This window comes from Elephantulus edwardii, unplaced genomic scaffold, assembly GCF_000299155.1.
Source record: "Elephantulus edwardii isolate Elephantulus edwardi_28Jun2011 unplaced genomic scaffold, EleEdw1.0 scaffold00003, whole genome shotgun sequence".
In the NCBI taxonomy this organism is placed as follows: Eukaryota; Metazoa; Chordata; class Mammalia; order Macroscelidea; family Macroscelididae; genus Elephantulus; species Elephantulus edwardii.
In genome coordinates this window covers 25,568,430-25,592,745 of record NW_006399753.1, presented here as the reverse complement: position 1 = coordinate 25,592,745, position 24,316 = coordinate 25,568,430, and the positions used below count along the sequence as shown (strand labels likewise).

The window sequence follows — 24,316 nt, the reverse complement described above, 5'->3', positions numbered from 1 at the left end:
TTGCTCTACTTCTTAACTTCCAGTAAAGTAAGAATTATAGTGACAACGGACTCCTTATGGTCATGTTGCAATTAAAAATGATGTAAATACAAATTGAACATAGATACTCGTGTCTTATAGTATAAATGCTTACCTATGAATCTAAATAGTATGTTTTCAGACACCAGTTCAAAGAAATTCTTGGACTTCTACATGTAGGAAATGAATTAATTTCCTTTTGTATTGCACCCGTTAAATTGCTTTTTATGAGAACATACTACACAAGCTACACTAAAATACACTGTCTAACTTATATTGTTAATGAATTTCCACATAAGCAAAGATGGTTTTTTAAAAAAATTTTGCTTCTTCAGAAATGTCTTTGAATGTACCAAAGTTTGTCTATCCACACATTTGTTGATGAGCATTTATTTGTGATGCTTTCATCTCTTTCCTGTTGTGAATAATGCAGCAATAAACATGGGTGTGCATACCTCCATTCGAGTTGTGGTTTCTTTAAGATATATCCCTAGTGGAGCAATTGCTAGGTCAAATGGTAGTACATACATGCAAAAGTATATTATGCAGCACTGGTAAAACAATAAACTTGTAAAACCTACACAACATGGGTGAACCTGGAAGACATTATGCTGAGTCACATATCTCAGTCACAAAAGGGACTGCCTAACACCACTGTTAAAATAAGAGATGGGGGTTTGGGGGAAGGATGGGAAAAGAGTGGATAGATGATGAATGCCACATTGGAACAGATAATGGGAAGAACCATCAGAAAGGAATGGATGAGTAGTGATTACACATATGGCAACAGTCTGGAACAAGAAGTGGACTGGGGCGAGGGAAGGGAAGGCAAGGGAGGAAAGTGTGCAACAATGAATAAATGAAAATTCAATCTTTCTTTAAAAAAATTCAATGTCCTATGCACTTAAAAAGTAAATTTTGAAGTTCTTTTTTGGGGGGAATAAGTATATTTGTCTGTATAGCTATGTCCTGTACATAATCTTTGCAATATGAATTTGTTGACTTGATTAGATCAAAGCCCAGAAATTACACAGCAAAGTACTACGTGTGATATTTTTAATGTATTGCAAACACTGGAGCATATTGTTGATGATAGCATGTTTGATGTTACAGGATCACCTGGAGTCATCTATTTTCCCTATGCAGAAGGGCTCCTTGAACCTTCTGAGGCAGAAATGGGAATCAAGTGATTACCAGAAAAGTGAATGTTGTCCTGGAGGCAGCCACTGCAGGCTCATCCAACAACGAGAAAGCAAATGTCTTGAACCTCAAGGGGAGATAGTTTTAGCCCCAGGGCCTCCAGAAACACTGAGCCAACCCTGTTGTATAGAAGAAGAGATGTTGTCCTCAGTCCTCGAAAAGGCCCCTGAGGAGAAGAAGGATTGCTTGCAGGGACCTGGCCAGCCTGAAGTGCTGAGGGAAGATCCCATGGGCAGTCGACGCAGGATCGAGCGCTTCTCCATTGCCCTCGATGAGCTGAGGAGTGTGTTTGAGGCTCCTAGGAATGGAAACCGACCAGCTGGATCAGCTGAGTATGCCCGGAAGGTAAGAAGTCACTGACTGAAACGGGAAGATTACAATTGACAAGCTAGGAGACTTGGCCAGCCTGCCATTTATTTCTGAGCATGTAATGTTTTTCTCCCTCAGTTGTTTTCTAGACAGATGTCCTGGAGCAGTCATGTAATGTAGTATAATGTGACATCCTCTAGTACTGACCTCCTCTGTGGTCTGTTCCTTCAGGGACTTGTCCTTCTTTCACTCCACACACCACAGAGCTCTGACACGCCCTGCTATGTGATGCTTGTTTCTTTCTGTGTCTCCTCTCCACAACCAGATTGGACATTTCTTAGAAACAGGCACAATTTCTTTGCACTCTGTATCTCAAACATCTAGCATCTGATGCTGCTGCATTTCACAAGTGCTCAGTGAGAGTTTATCAATATTGATGGTGAAACTGAATAAGTAAAGACTTTGGAAGCGCAGTAACTTAGGTTTGAATCCTAAAACCTGCCATTTACTTTGACAGCTTCAATGGCATTTAACCTTGTGAATACATAGCTCCTAAAGCTGCTATTTTATAGGGATGCTTTAAGGATTACAGACACTATATTTAAAACCACCTTATTGGTGCAATGGTGAAGCCCTCTGCTACTAGTGAAAAAGTTGGCATTTTGATTCACCAGTAGCTCCAAGGGAGAAAAGACTTGGTGAACTGCTCCCATAAACTCTTATAATTAGGACATATTTATTCTTCTGTATGTGGAAGAAGGATGGGCAATTTCCTCCCATGAGATTAACTGTCTCTGAAAATCTACCACAGAGAGGGTTGGTTCCAACCTAACAGTATTTTACACAACAATTATCATGTAAGAGCAATTAATATTTGAAGTGGAACTGCCTAAATGTATTGTTACCAAAGCAAATAAAATTCTTTGCCATCAAGTATATTCTGACTCATAGTGATCCTATAAGACAAGGTGAAACTGTCCCATTGGGTTTCCGAGGCTGTAATGTTTTTGGAGGGAGCTGTAGTAGCCTGGTGGTAAGGAGCTTCATTGTTAACCTGAAGGCACTTAATTCAAAATGCAGCGGGCGCTCCATAGGAGAAAGATGAGCATTCTCCTCCGATGCTATTTACTGCCTTTCAAAACTCACTGGACAGTATTGCTGACATATTTGCTAAGAGTGTGTTCTGACTCAGTGTTACATAACTACAACAACAACCTTTGTGGACACAGACAGACACATCTTTCTCCCAGGGAGAAGCTAATGAGTTTGAACCACAGAACTTTTACTTAGCAGAAAAGCACTTAATCACAGTACAACCAGACCTTCTTATTCTGTGTTATTGTTATTAAGTGTTGTCTACCTGAGTAGGCCGTATAGAAACACTATGAACAACAGACAGATAGAAAGCTTGCTCCAGCTTGTACCAGCCTCACAATCTCTGCTTTGTTCAAGCCCATTGTGGTAGTCACTGTGTCAATACATCGTTAAATAAGACAGATTATAGATGAAGTTCGTAGAGAATAAACGAATAGTATAATAGATGAAGTTCATAAGGAACAAAGGGATGGTACTAGCTTTCCATCGGGACATAATACCCACACTTGGTTGGATTTTTTGGGTTGTTTTGTTTTGTTTTTTATTTGTTTGTTTGTTTGTTTGTTTTCACCTAATAGTAGTTAACAAGAAGGTACAGGCTTCTGCTTTTGTTAACAGATAATTAGGCTTCACAACAGAAACCGAACATTCTCAAAATAAATTATTGTGCTACTTGTTCCTGGTTTCCATGTTGGGAAATAAGTAATTTTATTTGATCTAATGAGAACATTATTGCACGTCAACTGGCTAGAGCTAGTTAGTGAGAATAAGGGATATGAAGTTAGGTATATGAAGTTGAAACTAGAGGATCTCTCAATAAAAAAGGCAGTGGTTGATTTCTCAGATGAAGAGTCTCCCCTAGCCCTTCACTCCTTGTTTCAGTCTCAGGGGGAGGACAGACCATCTCCTCCTGTGTAATTCTCTGCCTCTGAAAACACAAGAGAAGGTCAGACATGAGGCAATTCCACTCAACAGCACACAATAACAACAACTCTTTCGTCTAAATACAATTCTTTTATTTTGTGCCCTTCTAATGCCTCCATAAAACATAGGATTTGGGGCAAATTCCATATATCTATTTAGTGTCACTTTTTTTTATCTTTATAATGTGAGAGAAATAAAGTCACAAAAAGTCATTCCCATTCAATTTCCACTGACTTTAGCTTAGTAGTTTTGAACATTTTTTCAGAGAAAATGAATAGAACAAATGGTCAATGGCAGAAAAATGTATTCATAGGAATACTGTAATACTACTTTTCATATACATGAAATGTGGTTGCTTAAAGGCAATACAAGAAAATCAAATATTAATAAGAGTTCTGTTTGATATGTGTGATTATTGCTGTTTGCATGCTATATACTTCTAGTACACATGGAAATAATTACGAAAATATAAGATACATGAATACCACAATCTTGCAAAAATTACATTTGGTTCCATATTAACACACTGTGTCCCAGGTATTCTGAGATACTATGTCATAGGAGATTTCCCTGTATATGAAATGGATTGTGCATTTAGAACTTATTTTTCCACAGCAACCATGGTTGGATTTTAGAATCAGTTTTTGAATCATTAAGGATTGTTGTTGTTGAGTACTGTAAAGTTGGAACCAACCCATAGCTGGCCTTCCAGTGAGTTTTCAGAGGCAGATAATTACAGGGGAGATTACCCATCTTTCTCCCATGGGATGACTGGTGGCCTTGAACCACATTTGTTTGGGATTGCAGGGCAGCTTCTTGTCACTAGGCCACCAGAATATTAAGAATATGTTGTTGTTGTTAAGTGCGGTCAAGTCGCAGGCAATTCTTTGCGACCCTATGAAGGAAAGTCCTCAACACTTGTGTGTCTTTACCTATTTTATTATTTTTTTTTCTATTGAATTCCATGGTGAGAGGGGAAAAGACACTCCAATGTGTAATTCTTCTGCTTTCTCACAGTGAAGCATTTTGTTATGGTATTATTGTTGTGTGGTGTTAAGTTGATTTTCAACTCCTAGTGACCACATGTGCAGAGTATACTTGCTGAGTTGTTTTCTGGTAACAGGCTTTCTTGGGTTTTTTTAATACTGTTTAAAGTTTGTATACATAACAGGCTTTAAGAGTGCCTATCCCCAGGTCTTTCAATGATAGAGCCACTTTGATGGACAGCAGAATACTAAACCTTTGTGCCACTTTGAGCTGTCATCCATCATTGCCACTGAGGAGAAACCAACTCATAGCTGACCATCCAGTGGGCTTTCTGGACTGTAAATCACACTGAAGGAGATTGCCCATCTTTCTCCTGCTGAGGTTCTGGGGGATCTGACCTGCAGCACTACTTTTGAATCAGCAGTGTAACACCCTACAAAACTATGCCACTAAGTTCCTTGTTGTTAGTGTTGTTGTTGTTGTGTACTGTCGAGTCAGAACTGGCCCATAGCTGACCCTCTGGTGGGTTTTCAGAGGCAGTAATCTCATGGGAGGAGATTGCCCAATAGAGCAACTGGTGGCCTTGAACTGTGTGCAGATTGGATTGCAGTGTAGCATCTTGTCACTAGACACATGAAAAGAGTTCTGTTCCAACTAAATTACAAAGTATAGATTTCATCCAAAGCATGGTGATAATGTAGACTGATTGCTCTATCTTTATTATATTGATTATAATGTCTCTAGTGCCACAGCCTCTTGTAAATTCTGCTTGTACACCTGGTAGTTCTCTGTTGATGTACTTTTCTAGTCATTTTTGGATAATATTCAGCAGCATTTTGCTTACATGTGACATTATTGATTTTGTTCAATAATTTCTACACTCCATTGGATTATCTGGTTTTTTTTTTGGAAAGGAACCAACCTGGATTTCTTCCAGTAAAGTGGCGGGTAGTTGTTCTCCAGACTTCTTAGCACAACCTGGTAAGCGTGTCCAAGGCTGCATCTGTTTGTTGAAATATAGGGCCTTAATTTTGCCAATTCCTTTAAAGCAGCTTGAACTCCCTCCTTTGTCACCATTGGCTCTTGAACACAAGTTCTTTTATGAAATTATTTTGTGTCAGCCAATTCTTTTTGGTTCAGTGACTCTGTATACTCCTTCCATGTTCTTTTGCCGTTCCCTGGAATTGTAACCATAGAATCCTTAAATATTGCATCTTTAAGCTTGAATTTGTTCTTTAGTTCCTTCAGTTTAAGAAATAGTGAGTGAATCCATCCCTTTTGACTTTTTGACTCCACCTCTTTGCACATTTTAACACTGTGCTTTGTCTTCCTGAATTGCCTTTTAAAATTTTCTGTTCAGCTCCTGATCTCTTTATTTCTTCACTTTGTTTTGGCTTCTTGGTATTCTAATGGACATTTTCAAGTCCCTTCTGATGACTATCATGATCTTTTCTTTTTCCTATATCTTTGTAATGATATTTTCAATTCTTCATGGATGATATTCTTGATGTCCCCCCACAGCTCATTTGATCTTCATTCATTAGTGTTAATGGCTCAAACCTGAGATGATTTTCAAAGTCAGGTGGTATAGACTCAAGGTCAAACTTTTGTTCTTGTGGATTTGAATTTCTTTAGCTTTAGCTTGAACCTGCATGAGTAGTTGATGTTCTGTTCCACAATCAGCATCTGACTTAGTTCTCACAGCCAACATTGAGCTTCTCTGGTGATTTTTTTTCCCCACAGATATAACCAATCTGATTCCTGTGTAGACCATTAGGTGTATAGTTATCATTTGTGTTTCTTATAAAAGGTATTCACAAGAAATAAATTATTGATTGTACAATATTCTATCATTCTGTCTCCAGGCTCATTTCTGTCACCAGGTCTGTGTTTTCTATTGATCTTTCTGCCTTATTCCCAACATGGACTCTGGTAAATGATATTTGAACTTGAGTTTGACTTGAAAAAAAACAGGAAGTATCTTTTGGTAGTCATTATGTCCAGAAAATATTGATTTGGCTGACTGTGTGATCAGAGAATTGAAGACACTATGAGTTTATATTTGTCCAAAATTAAACCTTTTCAAGCACATTTGAATTATGGCTCACAATTCTGATTCCATTAAAAGCACTTTTTACTTTGTTTTAATTTATTTTCCTTAAACAAAGGCATTTTGGAACTCAGGGTTTATTTTATGTCTAATCTCAAAGCTTGATGTCCCTCTGCAAGAAATAGCTTTCACGCAGAAAAAAAAATACCATGCTTGGAAAGGTGGAAGGTTGGCTAAAGAAAGGAAGTCCCTCAATCAGATGGATTGGCACAGTGACTGGCACAATGGTCTCAAGTGTGATAATGGCACAGGCTAGGACGGGGTTCAGATCTGTTCTTCATAAGGTTGTTAAGGGTTATACTCAATTGAAGGGCACTTAGCAAAAACAACCTCAAAGTAGGGCACAGTTCTCCTTTACAAATTATTCCTTATTGCCAGTCTTCACCTTATCTACCTCCCATCTTTGTTTCTTACCATGTTGTTAAGATCATTTCTGCTAGGGAGGGTGTATTTTGTAAATGTGTTAACCAAGACAGGTTTGTTAAAATCTTGAAAATTATTAGTGAGATATATGTCGGTCAAACTTTTAAAAATTGAGAGTGAAATATATTTTATGAAAAGAGTTTGAGATGGAATTGAAACAAACAAAATATTAATCCCTTTGCCTGAAATATAGGCAAGTAGGTTTTGTAGAACTGATATAAATGTTGTTGAGCATCATTAAGTCAGAACTGACTCATAGCTGAGACAATAATGAAAAAGATCATGACTTTTTGCTAAAGGAAAAAATGTATTGTTCAGATTCACAACTCTAATTTCATCACATCATATAAGAAAACATAATATTTGGTGACAAAGAGTCAGAAACTCTGGCTTGGCTGCATCCTATGCATCAATTTGGATGAGTTATTTTACCTCATTAATCCTTAGTTTTCACATCTACAGGATGAGAAAGTTAATACAGCAAAGGATCTTGTGAAGATGAACTGTGACACCTGAAGGAGAACAGTGAATTAAGAAATACAGTTCCAAATTATAATTTCTTCAATTTTCTTTTCTCTGAGTTTCCTTAGTATGTACATTTTATGGAGAAAAGCATTTTATGTCAGCAAGTGTCTGCTTTCTCTCCTTTAAAGGGAAAAGCTTGAATTGTATGACTTCCAGAAGTGGGAAGCTATTTTGGTTGAAGAACTTTTCTTTCACATCTGAGGCCACCTTTATCATTAAGCATACAAGAATCTGTCGACAAGATCTCATTGTACTGTCAGTGGAGCACAAATATTAACAAGACTTTCCCAAATAAGCAACGTTCCTATTTTAAAATAATAAGACCAAGAACTATAATTTGTTAAATGACAATTTTCAAAAATTCATTAAAACCCAAAACAGAAGAACATTTCCCATCTTTTTATCCTTTCTAATTAATAGAGAAAAGTCACTGACATTTAGAAGTTCAAGCTAAAAAAGGGAATACTTACATAATCTCAAAATGTTTGTAGTATTTTTATCAAACACACACTCACACACACAGAGATCAGATGAATCTAGACCTTAAGGTCACCACAAGGATAGACCACAGTGTTTTTGCTTTGAACTATATACAGTTTTTTCTTAGTGACATAAGTTGTTCTTGAAAATAATTTATTGTTCTTCAACTGTCCTTTTTACCCACTTAAGTTTGTTTTACTGCCTCCTGTCCAATGTTTTATGCTAGTTGGGAAAAAATAGCTCTCTGAACTGATGGCAAAAATCCCAACTGAATACATTTGCATGACTTTTAAGACCTTTAGAGGGAATTGCCATCTCATCTCGTTTTTGTGTCACAGAGATATATACAGCCATAATATGGCATTGTTAAAGGATGTAGTGCCACTAGCCACAGAAAGATGATAAGCAATATTGAATAACCTTGTACTGGCAAAACTACTGTCAGTTTATGGACTGACATTCATAGGCATTTGACTTCACAAGATTTTGTTAGATTTCTCATTTATAAGAATATTGATGTCAGGTCTGCTACATCTGTTGGGAGTCTACTTCTTTGGCTATCCTATCCTTTCCAGAAGTTTGTCCAACATTGGTACTCCCTGATGGAGTTAGTTTAATGAATCATATATAGATGTAATTTTTCAGTTACCCAAGGTCTTATTGCTGATTTTCTAACACTACCAGGTAGTTTTCTCAAAACCAGGCTATGCTAATGGTAGAAGGAAAGTAATAATTTCTTATGAGAGACAGCTTAACAGAGAGAATTTATCAGGTTCTAAAAAAAGAATATATAGTAATGCTCCAAATCCAATAATTAGAAGTTCACCAATGATCATAATGAAAGTACTGAAGAGCTATCTCTTCCACAACATTGTTGAAAAATACACTTCCATTTATTGTGGAAAAAGCTGTAGTAGAATCCATCTCTGATTTAGTGGTCAATAATTAGCATAACTAGTGAGAAAAGATATTGATATTATAATTATAATGTATAATATAAGGGCCAAAACATGATGCCTAGATTATACTGAAATAATCTTTAATCTCAAATCATAAGATAATAACAGTCAAATTTACATTATTCTGTGTAATCCTATCCTCCCTAGTCATTGTCCAACCCTCTGATGCATAACAAGTGATTGCGAAGACCATGGCCTGTATCAGGTGCACCTTTTCTCCAGAAAAGTGCTCGAGAGCAACGGTATCTCTCTGGAGACCAAGGTGCGCCTGATACAGGCCATGGTCGTCTTTGCAATCACTTGTATCAGAGAGTTGGACAATGACTAAGAAGGATAGAAGGAGAATTGATGCCTTTGAGCTGTGGTGCTAGAGGAGAGTATTGAATGTACCATGGACTGCCAAGAAAACAAACAGATTCATCCTAGAGAGGGTTAAACCAGGCTGCTCCTTGGAGGCAAGGATTCTGGGGCTTCGTCTGACATACTTTGGACATGTTGTAAGGAGAGACAGGTGTTTAGAGAGGGACATTATGCTGGGTAGAGTAGAGGGACAGCGCAGGAGGGGAAGACCCTCTATGAGGTGGATTGATTCAGTGACTGGGGTAATTGGGATGGGTGTGTCAGAGGTAATGAGATTGGCACAGGATAGAGCACGGTATAGGGCTGTTGAACATAGGGTCGTTATGAGTCGCAAACGACTCGACGGCACATAACAACAACAATAACAAACATCTGTTCAGATTTCTAGAAACTCTGAGTACAGCAAAGGAAACACTTCCTGGTTGTGTATTAGTCTCACCATTGTTGTGACATTTGAGTCCACCGTTGTACTCACTATGTCAGCCCGTCTCATTGAATGTCTTCCTCTTCCTTGCTGACCCTCTGCATCCTTCTCCTGTAAGTAGACCCCATCTAATAGCATGTCCAAAGCACCTGAAACAAAGATTTGCCAACTCACATCTAAGGAATATTCAGGCTCTATTTCTTCCAAAACAGATTTATTTATTCTTCTGACATTCCACAACATGTTTACTCTTCTTCACCAACATCATAACTCAAAGACATAAATTCTTCCTAAGTCTTCCTTATTTATTGTTCAGTTTCACATACATATGAGGCAATTGAAAAGACGTTTACTAGGTCAGGAACCACTTTTGACTTCAAAGTGGCATATTTACCTTTGAACATTTTAAAGAGCTCTTTTGCTGTATATTCTCCCACTATTATTTTCAGTTTAAATTCTTGACTGCTGCTTCCATGGAAGTTGATTGGTCTTGCAAAATTTTATCATGAAATTGCTGGCTTTGTTTCTTCACCAAGCCTTTGTTTTTCCAACTACAGAGGATTCTGCTTGTTCCCAAATCTCACATTCCAATAATCAATAATTATCAGTGTATATTGATTTCATGTTTAATCAAATTAGGCTCCAGAAGTTGGTGAAAATCTTCTGTGTCTTCATATTTAATATTGATGATTGTTGAATTAATTTGGATTATAGTCATATTAACTGGTCTACCTTTTAATTATATGGATATTACACTCGAAATAACAGCATCATATTTTAAAATAGAGTTTAAAATGTTTTTTAACAATTATATGAGCTCTTTCCTTTTCAGCAAGTCATTCCTAACCATGGCAGATATGTGATTGTAAGTTAAAATGACAGATGAATAGTGAGACAAAGTTAAATTGAAGAACATTCAGTAAAATTATTGACCATTGATATTCAACACTGTTAAGGATTCAGATACTGAGAAAATGTCATAAACTAGTAGAAACTAAGAACATCTGACAGATAAGTACAACATGACATACTCAACTGGATCCTGGTTCAGAAGAAAGAATATAGATAGGATATGCTGAAGTTTAAACAAGGTCTCATCATTATCTGGTTTCAAAATTGTACTACGGTTAAGTAAAATAAGATTATGGAATCTTGACAAATTATATAAGAGAATTGTCTGTATTATTGCTAGAACTTCTATATAACCCTAAAATTATTTCAAACAAAACGTTTAAAATTAGTTTAACATGATTAATATAATTTTCATCACTAAGTTGTAGACATAAAACATTTTTAAAATTTTTATTTTATACTGGTTTATTTACAAAGTTTGTATATATTATTTTTCACACTGGGTATTTCCCTTTGCCTTCACCCACCTCTTCTTCTGCTCATCAAATTGTGCAATCCTAAGATTAACACACATACACATCCTCACCCCTCTGTTCTCCCTTCCTCCCTCTTGGGTCCTCATACTCATTCTACAATAATGGCCTTTTATAATATTTGTCCTTATGAGACTGAGTTAGTTCACTTCACATAATGCTTTCTAGTCCTGCCCAAGTTATGTAGTAATTTTCAAAATCATTGCTCCTTCGTGCTGTGTAGTATTTCATCATGTGAATATACCATAATTTCTGAATTCATTCGATTGTAGTTAGTTAGGTATTTGGGCTGTTTCCATGTTCTTGTTATGGTGACTAACACTGCTATGAATACTGATGTACACATAAAACATTTTAAAAAGTAAAGCTTTTAAAAAAGAAAATTAGCAAGGTGAGAAGAGGGTGTTTTTGTCTCATGTATTTTAATTTTTCCAAATTTAACATATTTATTTGGCCATGTAGCAAGGCCAGACTGTTTCTTGGAAAGGGGCATTACACTTGGAAAGATGGAGGGTCAGTGAAGGAGAGAAAGACTCTCAATGAGATGGATTGACAATGTGTCTCTAGCAATGGGCTCTAGTGACTTAAGAGATCATGACAAATGCACAGGATAGGACAAATTTAAGGTTGGATCTTTGTAGGATTTCTATGAATTTACTCAATAGGACCTAGCAATAACAACATACGTATTTAAGATTTAATTATTTAAAGTAAATATTTTAGGATTAGAAAAATGAAAACTTAATGTAAACCTTTAGTGATAACAATTATATTAATCATGTGTGCCATTAATTATTTTTGTTAGCTTGTTTGTAAATACAATGTATTATTATATACTGGGTTTACTTAAAATCTTACTTACATTGTTTTTCACACCAAATCTTTCCAATTTCCTTTACATACCCATCCCTCCACCCATCAGATTGTGCAACCCTATGATTAACTACTCCACCCTTCACCAATCTTCACCCCTCTGCTTCTAACCTTTCCCTCTTGGATCATCATACACTTTCTACAATTATAGTTTTACAGTCTTTGTCTCACGCCAATAACAAATGTTGGAGAGGATGTGGAGAGAAAGGAACTCTTATACATTGTTGGTGGGATTGTAAAATGGTACAACTATTCTGGAAGGCAGTTTGGTGTTTCCTCAAAAAGCTGAACATAGAAATTCCATATGACCCAGCTATTCCACTACTTGCAATATGTTGTTGTTGATGATGATTGTTGTTGAGTCGAAGTTGACTCATAGCGACTCTAAGAACAAAATACATTTCCAAAGCTATTGTTGTTTCTCCAAGTTCATAGAGTTTCCAGAGTCATATAGTTTACAAAGTGGATGTAACTCCTGCATCCAAACCTGTTTTACAACTGGAAGCTCCACCAAACACTGTCCACAATGGGAAACCATTATGGTATTTGTTATCCCCATGGCAAAAGGTTCAGTATCACAGGAAACCCAGGTTGCTTCATACAGCACATTGACAAAGAGTGATGTGTAAAGTGGAAGAATATTCCTCCAGATATAACAACACTAGTCTCATTTAGCAATAGTTAAGTGTTGTCAAGTCAAATATGACTTAGAGTAAGCTTTGTACAAAAGACCTGAACTCTGTTCTATAATGAACATCATTTCTGTGCATGAGAACTGAGGCACAAATGGAGATTTGTACACCAAAATTCATAGCAGCATTATTCATCATCACAAGAACATGGGAACAGCCCAAGTGTCCAATAACAATCGAATGGATTCAGAAACTGTGGTACATTCACACAGTGGAATAATATGCAGCATGCAGAAACAATGGTTTTGTAAATTATTACCTAACTTGGAATGAACTGGAGAGCGTTATGCTGAGTGAACTAACCCAGTTCCACAGGATAAGTATTGTATATAACCATTATTGTAGAATGAGTATAGGGATCCAAGAGGGATGGGAGAGGCTGGAAAGAGGGATGAGGATGTTCAGGGGGATGGAGGGATTAATTGCTGGGGTTGTAAAATTTGATGGGTGGTGGTGGTGAGGGAAATTGAAAGAATTTGTTTTTGAAAACAATATATTCAAATTTTACAAATAAACTAGTAGAAATTTTTTTTAAAAAAAGAAAATATAAGAAGGAACTCTGTAAACTTCATGAAAATCACAGTAAAATAAAGTCTATTTAAAAAAAATAAATTATTTTACACAGTGACTTTTCTTATGGGACTGAGTTAGTTCACTTAGCTTAATGTGTTCCAGTCCCTCCCAACTTAGGTAGTGATTTACAAAGACATTGCTCCGGCACGCTGTGTAGTATTACAACGTGTGAGTTTAACATATTTTCTCAATCCTTTGAATTGTGGTTGGACATTTGGACTGTTTCCATGTTCATGTGATGGTAAATAATCCTGCTATGAACATTGGTGTACAAGTCTCCATTTGTACCTCAGTTCTCGTTTTCTTGGGATATATCCCAACAAGTAGAATAGCTAGCTCATTTATATGGAATTTCTACGTTCAGCTTTCTGAGGATACACCAAGATGCTTTCCATAGTGGTTGTACCATTTTACACAATGTATAAGAGCTCATATCTCACCACATCCTCTCCAACATTTATTACTTGATGTCCTGATAAACTTTGCCACTGCTGTTGGAGTGTGCCAGTGATTTTGAGCATTTCCACATCTATCTGTTGGCCTTGGGAATATCTTCCTCTGTGAAAATTCTTTCTATGTCTTTTGCTCATTCATAATTGTGTTATCAGTATTTTTCTTGTGGAGACCGTGTAGAGATCTACAGACTTTTTATATGAGACATTTTTCTGAAATGCTTTTGCCAAATGTTTTGGTTTTTGTTTGTTTGTTTGTTTGTTTTTCTAGAAAGTAGGTGTTCTTTTCACTCTGTTGGAAAAAGTTTTTCATTTGCACTGCGATTTTATCTTCAGATGGTCCCATTCATCAATTTTATCCTTTCCAGATTGTGCATTCCTGGCTGTATTTGGCAGTCTCATTATACCATAGACTAGGCTGTCTAAGCTTGATCTCAGTTTGTCTCTGCTGAACTTTATTGTTTTGGGCTTTTGTCCCAGGTCTTTAATATACTTTGAGTTTATTTTTGTGTATGGTGTGAGATGTGGATCTGGTTTCAGCTTTCTGCAGGTAGCAGTCCAGGTTTGCCAGCACAATTTTTTGAAGAGGTTGTCATTTCCCCGTTTGATAGTTTTATTTCCTTGTTGAATATCAGTTGATTGTAGATAGCTGGGTCTATTTCTGGGTCCTCAGTTTTGTTCAATTGGTCTATGTGCCTATCATTGTACCAGTACCATGCTGTTTTGGTTACAACTGCTATGTAGTAGGCTTTGAGGTCAGGGAGTGCTATTTCTCCCACCTCTTTTTTGTTTTTCAGAATTGCTGTGCTTATTTGGGGGTCTCTTTCCTTTCCAAGTAAACTTGACAATTTTCCTTTCTATCTTCTTGCAAAACAGATTTGATGTCTGCATTAAGATTGTATTGAACATGGAATTGCTTTTATTAGGATTGTCATTTTCGCAATATTGAGTCTTCCTATCCATGAACAGGGAACATTTGTCCATTCATTTAGGTTTTTGTTGTGTCTCACAGACATGTTCTGTAGTTTTCGTTATACAGGTCTTTTGTGTCTCTAGTTAAGTTCATTACCAAGTATCTCAATTTGTGGTTGGCTATTGTAAATGGTACTGCTCTTTTTGGTTTCCTTCTCTGAATTCTCTTTGTTGCTGAAGAGGAATCCCTCTGATCTTTGGATATTGGTCTTATATCCAGCCACTGTACAAAATTTATCTACTAACTCTAACAGGTTTTTTGTTGTGTCTTCGTGATTTCCTGTGTACACTATTATATTATCTGCATTTAGCCATATTTTAACCTTTTCTTTGTCAGTCTGGATGCCATTTATATCCTTCTCTTGTCATATTGCCCTAGCAAGCACTCCAATACATTACTGAATAGAAGTGGTCACAGTGGGCATCTTTGTCTGGTCTCTGTTCACAAGGAAAATTATTTTAGTCTTTCTCCATTGAGAATGATATTGGCTCTTGATTTTTCATGTATAGTTTTGACTATGTTGAGGGAATTCCTTTCTATTCCAATTTTTCTGAGTGTCATAGGAAGGGGTGATGGATTTTGTCAAATGCCTTTTCTACATCAATTGCTAAGATCATCTTTCTTGTTATTTGCTTTGTTTAATATGCTGAATTATGTTGATGATTTTTCTTACATTGAACTATCCTTGCATATATGTGATGAATCCCACTTGGTCATTGTTGTTGTTATGTGCCATTGAGTCACTTGTGGCTCATAGTGACCCTATATTCAAGAGCCCTAAAACCTGCTCTCTCCTGTGCCAACCTCACTATGACACACATACTCCCACTGCCCCATCACTGAATTGATCCGTCTCATTGATGGTCTTCCTATCTTGAGCTGTCCTTTCACTCTCCCAAACATGATATCCCTCTCCAAGGACTGATCCTTCCTTTCAACATGCCCAAGGTATGTCAGACAAAACTTCAGAATCCTTGCCTCCAAAGAGCAGACTGGTTTCACCCTCTCTAGGACAAACCTGTTTGTTCTCCTAGCAATCCATGGCTTATTCAACACTCTTCTCCAGCACCACAGCTCAAAGGCATCAATTCTTTTTCTATCATCCCTAGTCATTGTCCAGCTCTTTGATTCATAGCATGCAATTCAGAAGTTTATGGCCCGGATGAAGCACACCTTAGTCTCCAATCTGATGTCATTTTTCTTCAGTACTCTGGAGAGGTCCCTGACAGCTGACTTTTCCAGTGTAATTCATCTCTTAATCTCCTGGCGGCTGATACCAAGAATGTTGATTGTGGATCCAAGAAAACTTTTATTTGATGTGCTTTTGGATTCTATTGGTCAAAATTTTTTTAAGGATTTTTGCATCTATATTCATGAGCAACATTGTTCTGTACTTTTCTTTCTTGGTACTATCTTTGCATGATTATGGTACTAGGATTATACTTGGTTCATAGAATGAATCTGGGAATGTTTCTTCTTTATTTTATATTTGTTTGAAATAGTTTAAGCAGGATTGGCGATAGATTCTCTCTGACTGTTTGGTAGGATTCAGCTCTGAAACCTTCTAATCTAGGACTTTTCTTATGGAGAAGTCTTTGTATGACCTGTTCAATTTCTTCTTTTGTGATGGATCTGTTCAAATGTTCTATATCTGTTTTTGTCAGCCTTAGTTATTGTTGTTTTTATGGGCTGTAGAGTATAATAGCCTGAAACTTGTTCTATCTTGTGCCAACCTATTGTCTCTGATACACCTACGCTCATTACCCCAGTCACTCAATCAATCCATCTCATCGAGGTCTTCCAATTTTGTGTTGTCCCTCCACTCTTTAAACATGATGTCCTTCTCCAAAGACTGGTTCATCTTTGAAACATACCCAAATTGTGTCAGACAAAGCTTCAAAATCCTTGCCTTCAATGAGCAGCCTGGATTCATCCTCTGTAGGATGAAACAATGTGTTCACCTGTTGGTCCCTGGTACATTCAATACTCTTTTCAAGCACCACAGCTCAAAGGCTTCAATTCTCTTTCTATAATCCTTAGTTATTGTCCAGCTTTCGGGCACATAGCAAATAATAGCAAATACTATGGACTGGACCAGGCACACCTTAGTCTCCAGACTGATGTTGTTGCTCTTCAGAACTCTGGAGAGGTCCCTGATAGCAGACATTCCCAATACAATTAATCTTTTGAATTCCTGGTTGCTGGTACCAAGTGTTGATTGTGGAGCCAAGCAAACTAAAGCTGATAGCAATCTCAATCTTTTCTCCACCAATTATAATGCTGTCAATTGACCCAATGATGAGAATCTTTATTTTTTTATGTTGAGCTTCAATTCATATTTAAGGCTGCAGTCCATAACTGTCTGTAATAAGCACTTCAGGTCCTCCTTTGTTTCAGCAGGCAGGGTTGTGTCATCCGCCTAACAAAGGTTGTTAATGAGTCTTCCTACAATACTGAAGCCACACTTAAGGGATCCCAAAGTATTTAAATGGCAGAATAGGAAATTCATCTGCTTTCCAGAAAGTGCAACTTGACAAAGAAGAGCTATGTGTAATTCTTAACTTTTTAAATTTAAATTATATTAGACTTACATACAAGGTCTGGCAATAATATAGAAATTATATATTTTATATTAAAAATAGAAACTATTATATACATATTATTTTATTAAGTGCCATTGAGTATGACTCATAGTGATCCTACAAGCAGCCTACCTGGACATTGCCCTAACCTGTACCATCATCTCTGTCACACTGGAGTCCATTGCTGAATCGCCATCTCAATCTATCTTATTGAAGGTGCCCCTTTCCTTCACTGACCCACATCCTTTGAAGTATAATGTCTCTTTTTAAGAATAACCTCACCTAGCTACATGTCCGAAGTATGAGAGACAAAATTTCTCCATCTTTGCCTCCAAGGATCACTCTGGCTGCACTTACTCCAAGACATATTGATTTGTTCTTTTGGCCGTCTAATGGATATTCAGTACTCTTTTTCAGCACTATATCTCAAAGGCATCAATTCTAATTCTGTCTTCCTTACTCATTGTACAACTCCCTGATGCATAGTAGGTGAGTTATAAGACCATGGACTGAATAAGGCACAACTTAGTCTTTAAACTGACATCATTGCTCTTCAGCATTTTGAAGCAGTCGTTGTCCAGGGACTTGTAAAATGCAATATGTATTTTGATTTCATGATTGTTGGTAGCAAGGATGTTGACTGTGGATATAAGCACGATTAAATCACTGACAGATTCAACTCTTTTTCCATCTATCATAAGGTTGACTGTTGATCCTGTGGAAAGAATCTTCGTTTTCTTAATGTTGATGTACACCGTACTGAAGTCTGTAGTCCTTGATGTTCTGCATCAAGCGTTTCATATCCTCCTTACTTTGAGCAATCAAGGTTGTATCATCTGCATGACACAGGTTGTTGTTGAGTCTTCCTCCAATACTGATGCCATATTCCTTTTCATAGAGTCCAAATTCATCATTTATTTGCTCAACATACTGATTTAATAGGTATGAAATGCACAACCTTTATCATGGTCTTTATGAGTCATTGCCTTAACCTTGACCAACTCCACATATTCTTGTCTACTTATTGTTGTTTATGCCCTACATTTTGTTCTGCTTGCTATCCTTACAAACCACTGCTTCAAACTATGATCACTCCACTATCCCTTGTCTGAAACCCAAGCAAGAAATAAAGCTATCTATTGCCTTTATGATTCCAATTTAATGGCAAGCTTCAATTTATAGCACTTTTTCAGAATTTCCAAACTGCTCACTTCATCTTTTGATGTATGTATATAGAATTTTTTTTTTAATTTCACAATTGTTCCTATACCTTCTTTGCTCTTTTTGGGACTTGGGCCTCTGATGGCATGTTTCTTATATTTATAAAGTCTCTATCTAGTATTTCTCATTACTAAGCAATCATTTGAGTTGACATAATAGAACTGCCTTTGTTGTAGTTACCTTTTTTTATTTCCTTGATTGAACTTTTGGGTAATTTTTTTTTCTCTGACCTTGTTGTTTTTAGGTGTCATTGAGTAGAGTACTACCCATAGCAACTCTATGAACAACAAATCTGAACCTTGTTCTCTCCTGTGTTATCCTCATGCATCCTGACACACCAAAGCTCATTGAAACAGTCACTGTCCACCTGGTTGAGAGCCTTCCTGTCCTTTGCCTACCATCTGCCTTTCTGAGCATCATGTTCCTCTTCAAGGAATAGGCCCTCCTAGGAGCATGCCTGATGTATGTGAGGTGAAGCTTTAGCATCCTTAGCTCCAAGGAGCGCTCTGGCTGCACTTTCTCTAAGACATTGCTCTTTGTTCTCTTGGCAATCAATGGAATGTTCAGCACTCTTATCCAATACCACAACTCAAAGGCATCACTTATTTTGTCATTTTTATTAATTGCCCATCTCTCAGATGCATAGCAAGTGATCAGGAAGACAGTGGCCTGAATCAGATGCTTCTTAGTCCTCACTGACATCATTACTCCTCAATAATTTGGAGAGGTCCCTAACAGTAGACTTTCCCAATGTAATACATCTATCTCCTAATTTCCTGTCTGCTGGTATGAAGGGATTAATTGTGGATCCCAGTAAGATGAAGTTGTTGATAGCTTCAATCTTTTCTCCATCTATCACAATGCTGCCCATCAATCCAGTGGTAAGAATTTTTGTTTTCTCGATGTTGAGATGCAATCCATACTGACGACTCTACTCTTTAATCTTCTGCAATGAACATTCTATATCCTCCTCATTTTAAGCAAGCAAGGTTATGTCATCTCCATAAAATGGGTTATTGATGAGTCTTCCTCTGATCTTGATGCCATATTCTTCTTCATAGAGACCAACTTCTTAAATAATTTTCTTAGCATATAGATTGAATAGGTATGGAGAGAGAATACAAGCCTGATTCACTCCCTTCTCAATGTTAAACCATGTAGTGTTCTCTTGCTCTGTTCACCCAACAGACTCTTGGTCTAGGTATAGATTTTGCATGAGCACAATTAAGTGGTCTGGAATTGTCATTCTTCTCAATGTCAGCCTTAACTTGTAATAATGCACATAGTCTAATGCCTTTGCACAGTTAACAAAGTATAAATATACATTCTTCTACTATACTTTCAGCCAGAATCCATCTGACATCAGCAATAATATCTGTCTTGCTATGGCCTCTTGTAAAATTGCTTGAACTTCTGACAATTCCCTATCTATGTACTGTCCTAGCCCTTTTTGAATTCTCATCAGCAGTATTTTTCTTGAATGTGATATTGATGTTATTATTAGATAGATTCTACATTCTGTGGTATCACCTTTCTTGGCAATAAATATGGACCTCTTCCAAGCCATTAGTCAGACAGCTGTTCTTCAAATTTCCGAGTATAGACTGGTAGAATGCATGCAAGGCTGAATCTGTCAATTGAAACAAGTCAATTGGTGTCTCATCCATTTCTGGGGTTTTATTTTTTTGGCAATGCCTTCAGTAGAGCTTCAACTTCCTTCTTCATTACTGTTGGCTTCTGCTCATACAGTACTTCCTGAGTTTTTTGGTGTTTTTTTTTTTTTTAATGTCAGTCAGTTCTTTTGGGTACAGTGACTCTGTGTATTTCCTCCATCTTCTTTTGTGCTTTCAGGGTCATTCAATATATCGTCCATAGTATTTTTCGACATTACGGCTTGATGCTTTTAATTTTTTCAGTTGTCTCAGCTTGAGAATTCTCTGCAAAGTGAGTTCTTCCCTTTTTATTCTCTAATTACATCTCTCTGGACATTCCATTATAATATTTTGTTTTGTCTTCCCAAACTGTCTTTTGAATTCTTCAAAGAGAAGCTGAGAACATTTAATAGGGTTGAAATTCAAGCTATTTAACGTTCATTGCTGTCTTGCACTGCCACTTCAGAATGAGTATGAGGATAAATATCCTGTACCGTATCTGGCGCAAAGGCTCTTGATCTCTTGAGATCAATCAGCATTTAGGCAATAAGATGCTTGATTGCTTCAGCATCTGCTTAACCCTCACTATATTGTATGGAAAACAAACAGTTAACACTCCTTACTATTTGGAGAGATGTTTCTTTATCTGTTTAATGTGCAGTCATGAGTAAATGCAATGAGTTACAAACACCTGAAACAAATTCAAGCTCCATTAATGTTTCTCATCTAACCCAACTACCAAATATGATGATTTATGGTATTAAAACTGTACTAACTTGCTTTACGTCAATGTTAGTCATTTCTGGTATGCTGAGACAAATTGCTCTAAAACATGGTAATGCATCATAATGTGTGCAGTTCTGCCCCCACCCCTAAATTATAAAAACCTAACGGGAAATGTTTTGAGCTCATCCTTGAAAGATATCCAACTTTTTTTAAAGTGTGAAAGATGATATAAAAATATGTTTATTTCTAGTCATAATGATTTTATAATTTAAGATCTGCTCTCTTTTCCATTTTATCTTAACTTTTTCATGTTAGGGATGTATTCTGCTCATGCCTTGAGATATGTTAGTTTGACATTTTATTGCAAAAGAAATTCTGAGTTATGAAAAATATCAATATGTGTCCAAAGATCACTACATATGAAACTTTTCTTGTTGTACACATGTGATTCATACACAAATTAAACACCAATTTTATTCAATATTAAAGTAAAATTGAAGTTGCAGCTCATAGGTGCCAGCTTCTGGAAAGACTTACTGGTACAGGATCAACAACTGTGTCACTGTTCAGAAGTATTTCAAGCTTGCCATTTGGTTCGTGATTATAACCCTTTTATCAGGGCTTGTGGATTTTTTTAAGTTTTGTCTGAATGTCTCACTTCCCCTGAATATCAGTTCATCCCTACATCACTTGATGAAGAAACATTGTGTTGTACTGACTCATGATAACACTGTACAACGGAACAAAATGCTCCCCAGTTCTGTATCACCTCCATGATTCATTGTTGTAGCCACTGTGCATTTTAAGTAAATTTCACCCTATCAAGCACATTTTCAGTCTTAGATAATATTTTGTTGTCAGCCATACACTTTTTTATGGATGAATTTTCAAAAGTAAGTAAATATCTAGGCTTTTCTACTTAGTCTCTTTAGTCTAGAAGCTCTGCTAGAGCTTATCCATCATAAGTAGCTCTGCTATTTGAAATACTGGTGATATAGCGGCCAGCATCACAGCACCACATAAGCCACCACTGTAAGTCAAATTGACAGGGGAGGGGTGGTTGTTTATGACTAGCAAGTGATGATTACTAAGCATTGACTATCCCCAACCTCTCTAGGGAAGCTCTCATAGGTATTATTCCATTTACAGCAACATTAAGAGGTAAGAATTATAATAATCCCCATTTTACAGATACAAGAGGCCCAAGTTAAATAAATACTGAAGATAATAGAGCAGAAATTCGGTTCCTAGCCCCAGTGCAGAATCAACAACATTCAAAAACTATTCTTTGGGTTGTACAATTTGATGGGGGAGGTGAGAAAAATGGAAAGAATTTGTTCAAATTTGCATAAGAATTTTTTAAATAAACTAGTGCAAAAAAGGAAATGAAATGAAATGAAATAAAACAACAACCTGTTCTACACATACGCAGTGAACTTGTTTGAATAAAATATTTCCTTGTTAAGAAAAAAAAAAAACACCCAACCTACTCTTTGGATGGTCTCTGTCCATTTCATAAAGTGTCTTACAGTTATGTTTCTTATGTGTGTACATACTACACACCCCAAATTAGAGAACTCTTAAAACATTGAGTGTCACAAACAATGACATCTACCCTCAATTTTAAGATGCATGCTTTTCAACAGATTAACTTCTTAGGAATTAGTTTACTTCTTATAGTTAATACCGTCTCATAGTTTCCCCTCTTTATCAAAGGTACATGAAATAATCTGTCCTTTGAAGTTAATTTGTTCTGACACTTTTTAAAATTCTTTTTTACTAGTTTATTTACAAAATTATAATGAAAATTCCACCAAACTGTTTCAATTTCCCTCACACATCAAATTGTACAATCCAATGATTAATTCCCTCTTTCCCCTGTACATCCACATCCGTCTGCTTACAGCCTCTCCCACCCCTCCTGGATCTTTATACTCATCCTACAATAATGGTTTTTTACAGTATTTATCCTTGTGGGACTGAGTAAGTTCCCTCAGCATAATCATCTCCCGTCTCTCCCAAGTTAAGTAATAATTTACAAAGTTATTGCTCCTGCATGCTGCATAGTATTCCATTGTGTGAATGTACCATAATATCTCAATCTATTTGTTTGTGATTGGACATCTGGGCTGTTTCCATGTTCTTGGGATGGTGAATAATGCTGCTATGAACATTGGGGTACAAATCTCAGTTTGTGCCTCAGTTCTTAAGACTGGTAACCCAATTACAAAATGGGCAAAAGACATGGAAAGAATTTTCACAGAGGAAAATATTTGAATGGCAAACAGACACATGAAGAAATGCTCCAAATCACTGGCAAGAAGAGAGACACAAATCAAAACTGCAATGAGGTAAAATCTCACTCTAGTAAGAGTGGCAAAGTTTAACAAGGCAGTAAGTAATAGATGTTGGAGAGGATGTGGTGAGAAAGGAACTCTTACACATTTTTGGTGGGATTGTAAAATGGTGCAATCACTCTGGTGGGCAGTTTGGTGCTTCCTCAAAAAGCTGAACATAGAAATTCCATATGACCTAGCTATTCTTCTGACTCTTGTTACAATTTCCTATGAATAAAATACTTTACATGAAGAAAGTAGCTAAAAATTATTGAAATTAACTATTTTTCAAGCATGTGTCTAACACTTCACATATATTTCTCTTTTTCTTTTTCATGACTATCATTGAGTTAAATTGTGTCAACACCATTACACAAATGGTAAAACAAGATTTACTCTAGAATTTTTTTTTGTGTGTAAGGGCTCAGCCACTTTAAGAAAGTGATTGAGAAGAAACAAAACATGTCAAATCTAGAAGCTGTACTTCCAAACACTAAAGATGCTACATTTGTTATTTACTTGTTTCCCTTTTGATTGTATTTTGAGTGAATGTTTACAGAGTACATTTGGGTTTTTGTTCAAAAATTCAAGTCCATTTTGTTTTGTAGCATTGACTGTAACCCCTAAACCTGGAATAACAATAACCTATGCTTAGATTAACTCTGTCTCACATATTTTGGGCATGTGGCAAAGAGAGATAAGTGCTTGGAGAAGGATCTCCTACTCAGGAGAGTGGTGGGGCAGCACAGGAGAGGATTTTCTTGACTTCAATCTTTGTGGAAGCCGATCACCAAGTCTTTCTTCTATAGCTCAGTTTATGGGTTCAAGCCACAACTTTCTGATTATACTATTGTATAATGTTGACAATGGTCACATAACTCTTTATAATTCATGCTGCTATATCATCTCCTGGTTCTTCTAAATGAAACCTTCCACATGGTTCTGTTGTTGTTGTTGTTATGTGCCGTCGAGTCGCCTGCGACTCATAGCGACCCTATGTACAACAGCCCTAAACTCCGCTCTGTCCTGTGCCAATC

General features: G+C 36.7%; 1 protein-coding gene across 1 annotated transcript in view; it reads left to right on the top strand.

The window, feature by feature from the left end:
- The first annotated feature begins 1,155 nt into the window (after positions 1 to 1,155).
- Positions 1,156 to 24,316, top strand: part of XIRP2 (xin actin-binding repeat containing 2) — a 442,953-nt gene continuing 419,792 nt past the window's right edge. Inside the window, exon 1 of the mRNA XM_006879480.1 lies at positions 1,156 to 1,563. Coding sequence (XP_006879542.1) covers positions 1,159 to 1,563 — 405 coding nt within the window. The 5' untranslated portion in view covers positions 1,156 to 1,158. The remainder of the gene's footprint in view (positions 1,564 to 24,316) is intronic.